The 6,000-nt window shown below is 41.1% G+C and overlaps 1 protein-coding gene across 1 annotated transcript in view; it reads left to right on the top strand.

Annotated features, from left to right (window-relative positions):
* The first annotated feature begins 427 nt into the window (after positions 1-427).
* SELP (selectin P) overlaps positions 428-6,000 on the top strand; it is a 42,164-nt gene continuing 36,591 nt past the window's right edge. The window contains exon 1 of the mRNA XM_069094741.1: positions 428-651. Within this exon, the coding sequence (XP_068950842.1) occupies positions 613-651 (39 nt within the window). The 5' untranslated portion in view covers positions 428-612. The remainder of the gene's footprint in view (positions 652-6,000) is intronic.

The raw sequence follows: 6,000 nt of genomic DNA, 5'->3' as shown, positions 1-6,000 counted from the left end.
GTACACTTAAGTAAATTAAAATATGTGTATTTTAAGGAATAATGTATTAAATGATAATAAAGTACAATAAAACCCACTTGAAAAATAAAATTACTCATTACCCTTACTCTTGATTTCTTCCCTCTTTTTTCCCAGAAGTATGATATATCAAGATGCCAATGTTATGCTCAACAGACACTCACCAGAAATCCCCAACACTGAGAAGTTGCACACAGGCTCACTATTATTAGCAGTATGTTTTATTTTTCCAAGGTCATGCCCTGCATATGCCAAAGATTTTAAGGCAAAAGGAAAGGCTGATACCTTTGAGCGATTATTCCTGTTACTGCTCACAATAAGGAATATAAATTATTCATCCTTGCCGTTGGCTCCCCCCCTCCCCCGCACCCCTGTCCCCACCCTGATCTCTGGCCAGCCTATTGCCTCTTAGCCAGCTCTGGTGAAATACCCAAAGCTCTGACTTGTAGCACTGACCAATAGGAAGGGAAAGTGGCGAATTTCTGAAAAGTTACTAGGAAGTTGGAGTTTTTTTTCCTTTTTTCCTTTTGCAAATAGCCTGACCTTGGGAGGAAGCAGTGAGACTATAAGTAGTCTGAGCTGTAGGAACAGAAAATGCCAAAGAGACCAAGCAGGGTCTGCAGAAGAGAGATGGTGAGTCTGATTTTCTCTTTTCTTGTGGGAAATGCATTGTTCTGACTAGAGGTTGGGAAAGTGAGGGGACCACTCAGCCAGTATGACTGAAGCCACTAAATGTGGGGGAAAGTAAGAATGATGGCATACATTATGTACAGTACTTCATAGCCTCCAGAGTGATTGGACACTTGAGAGGAACAGCGGGCTTCATTTTATCTCCATTTTTCTAAATGAGGAAATGGGCTCAAGGAGCGTACTTATTTCCCTGGATACAAAACTAGCAGGTGGCAGCACCAGCATGCCAGGCTTAAGCCTAGGACTCTTTCCTTTCTATCGTTCTGGGGCTGCTTACTTTGTTCTCCCCAAATTCTCAGCAAAACCGGCAACCAGGTCTCTGGGATGACCCTCCTGAGTATAGCTTAGTGGAGTTCTTAGTGGCAGTACAGGGTAGCACAGTAGGAGTACAGGGGCAGAGCCCTGGCTAAGCGATGTCTCAGTTCTACCTGCCAGAGGGGCAGTATCATCTCCTTGCTACACTTCATTTCTCTAATACCACAGGCAGCTAGCCAGAGGCTCCCACTGCATCCAGGGTCATCTCCAGTGGTCCTGATCTATATTGTGCCACTGGACCCAGATGGCTCTGCAAGAGAAAGTGATGCTGCTGACTTTGCACAGCCCTACCTCACTTAAATCCAATTCACTTGCAAGTCAAGTGAATTTCTGATGTCATCGGTCCTCTTCCAGAACAAAGGACAACCACAACAAAACAACAACAGGCAACTATTTGGCATCATGGTTTATAGAGTGCCAGGGTTGAAGTCAGGAAGACTCCTGAGATCAAATTCTTCCTGAATTCAAATTTGGCTTCAGATACGTATTAGCTGTGTGACTCTGGGCAAGTCACTTACCCCTGTTGCCTCAGTTCCCTTCCAGCACTACCTAGCTTCTTCGGAACTATCACTGGATCCAATAAATCTCCAAGCCAGTTAGAACAACCGTTCTTCTCTTTCTGGTCTGCCATGCCCTCCGTTCCTCTCCTGCCCCTACTGGTTTGTTTTCAGAGATTTTCAGGAGGGAGAGTAACATAGCCAACAGCTATCTCCGCTTCCCTTCTCTGCTATAGGATTTCCCTGTCAGTACCCACTCCCAACCCCAGCCAGGGAGTTTGCTGTCAGCATCATTTTCTGTCCTTTCCTTGATCCTTTGCCTTGCCAACTGTCCTCCCACCTGCCAGAAACTTTCCCCAATGCCCAGGGATCTCAAAGCATCAGGGAAATGAAGCATATATGTTCTCCAAAGCAGTAGAAAAAGCCCTGACTCTGGATTCAAGTCTATATCTATCTACCTATCTATTTCTATATCCATACACATATATAGCATACACACACACCCATGTATATGTGTGTATGTAGTAACAGGTGTATATGTGTATATATACACAGAGACATATATATACACACATAATACATACATACACATGCACACATATATACATGTTGCTGTTGTGTTTGTCCTTCATTTTTGAAGAGGACCATGATATCATGGAATGATGACATGACTTACAGTTGATTTGGATTTGAGTAAGGGAGGGCTGTGCAAGGTCACCAGCCTCACTTTCTCCTCCAGGGCCATCTGGGTCCAGTGGCCAGATATTCATAAGGGTGACTAGAGATGGCCAACGATGCATTGGTAGTATACGTGTACACACACACACACAATACCTTTGTGACTATGGGCAAGTCACAAGTTCCCTGGATCTCAATTTCCTCATCTGTAAAATGAAGTGTTTGGACAAGATCTCTCCATCTAGCTTGGATCTGTGATTGCATGATCCTATGGAACTGCAACACAAAGAAACTTGCCATGCTGGCGTTGGTTCAATAATGCCCAAATAAGATAGCAGGAAAACTAAAATGAATAATCTTTGGAACCAAGAAATATGTGGATTGGGGATTTCTGTGAATCCTAGGTATATATACTGAAGAGGGAAGCCCAAATATATTTCCAAGCTTAACAGGTTGTCCATATTGCCCAATATCAGTTTTTAAAGCTACTTAAATCATTTGTTAAACACCTAAATTATCGTTCTCACCCAGATCCTGTCTTTCTTTGTGCAAGTTTAACAAAAACATTCTTTATGAGGGCCTGGCGACTAGAGTGGATTTTATATTTTCCACTACTCAAAAGTGAGTTTTCCTCCATTTCTCACCTTTTTCTCATTCATATATTCCAGTCTGTGACTCTGAGTCAGGAAGACCTGAATCTGAATCCTGCTCAGACACTAACACTAACCACTTAACCTTAGGTCTTTCTAAATGTTTCCTCCATGGAGAACAGAGGGTATGAGTTTTTGGGGGAGACAAGGTCACACAGCTAGTAAGTGTATAAGGTCAGCTTTGAACTCCTGACTCCAGGACCCGTGCTCTATCCACTGAATCACCTACCTGCCTCTGGTATGACTTGTTTATAAAATAAATTTCTGTATCTAACTCCCTAAAGCAAAAACACCAGGAGCTAAAGAGTGGGGTGTTTTGAATCTAGTTTTATCTCTAGGGGAAGCAGTTATATGACCTGAGCCAAGTAACCTCTTTGTACCTGGGTTTCTGGGTCTGCCCGGTGGAGATAACAACTCTTCATTCTTTTTAAAGTTCACAAAGACTCTCTTCCCCAGCTCGCATAGTAGATGATGCAAGTATTACTATTATTTCCATTTTTGTGATGAGGAGATTGAAACTAAGGTACATTGAATGATTCACCCTTAGGTAACTGCCCTAGATAGCTGGCGTGTGTTTGAAGTAAGAGTTAGAGAGCTGGTCTCAAACCTTTTTAAGTTAGGAAGACCTGAGTTCAAATTCAGTCTTGGATACATTCTGGCTGGGTCACTGTGGGCAAGTCACTTAACTGCCCAATGACCCTACACTAAATGCTAGGTGCCATAGTGCATAGAGTCCTGGTCATAGAATTAGAAAGAACTGAGTTCAAATTTGACCTCACACTTTCTAGCTATATGAGCCTGGGCAAGTCACTACACCCTGTTTGCCTCAGTTCCCTCATCTGTAAAATGAGCTGGAGAAGTAAACTACAAACCATTCCAGTGTCTTTGCCAAGAAAACCACAAATAGGGTCATGGAGAGTTAGACAGGACTGATTGACTAAACATCAAGGAAGTTCCTAAGTAACTAACTCACTGAGGTACAGAACACATGCCCACCTGCATAGATGAAGACAATTCCCACACTAGGGAATCCCCTGTGCAGATGAAATTACTGGTCTAAAATGTAAAGTTCAGAGTCGGACTGAAAGGGTAGGTTCAATGCCTGATCTGGAATTAGGGGTCTAGGTTTTTAAATCCCACCCCAGATGCTTATTAGCTGTACTTCATCTCTGCAATTCTCAGTTTCCTCACTTGTAACTTGTTAATAATAATAATAATATTAACAGTGGTGCCATGTACCTCATGGGATGTTTCAAAAGAGAAAAGCGCTTTGCAAACCTTAAAAACCTCTTATAATAAGCTTTAAAAAAAGCTTAAAGGTGCACTAAGACTTTTGGGACACCTTGTCTAAAGGTCTTTTACATTAGTAGAGGAGTACAGACACCTGCCTGATGCCTTAATAATACATATAGTTCAAAAAGAGATGTGCCACTTCTGATTTGATTTCAGTTAGATTTTGAGCCCTTGAAGGAAGACGCTCATGTCTCTTCTCACCTGCCCCATATCATGGCCCATCTGAAATCAGACTCTGAGCAATGTCAGCTTATAAAAAAGGTTGTAGAGTAATACTAATTCAGGGGGCAGCTAGGCGGTGCAGTGAATAGAGCACTGGCTCTGGAGTCAGGAGGACCTGAGTTCAAATCCGACCTCAGACACTTAACACAAAAACAAGCCGTGTGACCTTGGGCAAGTCACTTAACCCCAACTGCCCTCCAAAAAAAAAGAGAATAATACTAATTCAGAGTAACTTCTTATATAGCTTTACATAAGAATTGATTCTGGGCCCCCTAATTGCTTAGTCCTTGAAGCATAGATTTAGAGGGCTAACATGTCTGAGTTAAATTTGGTAGCTAAAGAATTAGAGGCCTACCCAAGAATACCTTACTATGGCCCTGGCCCCATGTTTAGCATCCATGCCCACAAATGTATCGTTGGGACACAATATACATGGAAAATGGGATTTGGTGACTGGTTGGTTGGCATCTTTTCATGTAGGAATTCATGGAAAAGGAGATTCAGGTGCCAAGTGTGGTGGGTGGGAAGGAATGACCTTCTTTTGACTTGGCACAGAAGTTCTTTGAATTATTTTGCATAATAGGTTGACTAGAAACATACCTGATTCCCTGGAAACCTTAGTTTCAGAAAGATAGGAACACAGCACCATAGCATTAAACTTCTTTTTTTCTGGATTCATGATTTTATGAGGGTGGGAACTTGTTATATAGAGATACTGCTGTGCAAAATGACAATTTTACTATAACTTAAAGTCTTAAAATATTGTCTGGGGCACTGAGGGTTAAATGACTTGCCCACAGTCACACAAGCATTACATATTAGATGCAGGGCCATCTCCAGTCATTCTGATCTATATCTTGTCACTGGACTCTTAAGGCAAGTGAGGCCAGTGACCTTGCACAGCCCTCTCTCAATTAAATCCAATTCATTTGCATCTTCCTGATGTCATGGTCCTCTTCAAGAAAAAAAGACAAGCAACATATTAGATACAGGACTTTCATCCATGTCATTTTAACTCAACACTACATAGCCTCTTTAAAAAATTAAGTATAACTTCAGTTGAAGAACATTAAATCTTATCTAAAATTTGTCTAAATTTATGTTCTATACAGTGCCAGTCACTTTTTTTTTTTTGGTACTAAGTACAGAAAATTATTTTAATTAGCAGTGGTGAAAACAACCCAATAATGATAAAGTAGGAGAACCGAGAGGAAAATAAGTCACCATTAAGGAAATTCCTATCTCTAAATTTCCTGTGAAACAAAACAGCATTATTAATCATAATATTTTAACAGTCCCAGTGGCTGACAGCAGACCAGAGGCCAAGAAATTACAATGGGTTGTAAGTTATAAAAATATGGTCAATCTTTATCTGAACTGAGGCAACCATTAAATATAAAGAAACAACCTTTATTTTTGACACACTGTCCTAATGAAATTTCAGTATGTTCATATGATGTACTCTGAGCAGTTGGAAATTTAATGGTTTGGAGTAATGATTTGGCCTAAATCACCCACACTTCCTTATTCGTAATTTCTTATATTCAATGGCAGGCTTTGTAAAATGGCTGGTCAATGGTATTTCTGTGGTCTCTTTATATGTAACCAGGATTGGGCCAGAGCCAACTCTCACTGTC

The sequence above is a fragment of the Petaurus breviceps genome, unplaced genomic scaffold (genome assembly GCF_028583685.1).
Source record: "Petaurus breviceps papuanus isolate PSGF00001 unplaced genomic scaffold, PetGlider_PUasm1.0 220, whole genome shotgun sequence".
Lineage (NCBI taxonomy): Eukaryota > Metazoa > Chordata > Mammalia > Diprotodontia > Petauridae > Petaurus > Petaurus breviceps.
Note: the sequence above shows the minus strand (reverse complement) of the source record. Positions and strands in the feature narration are given on the sequence as shown.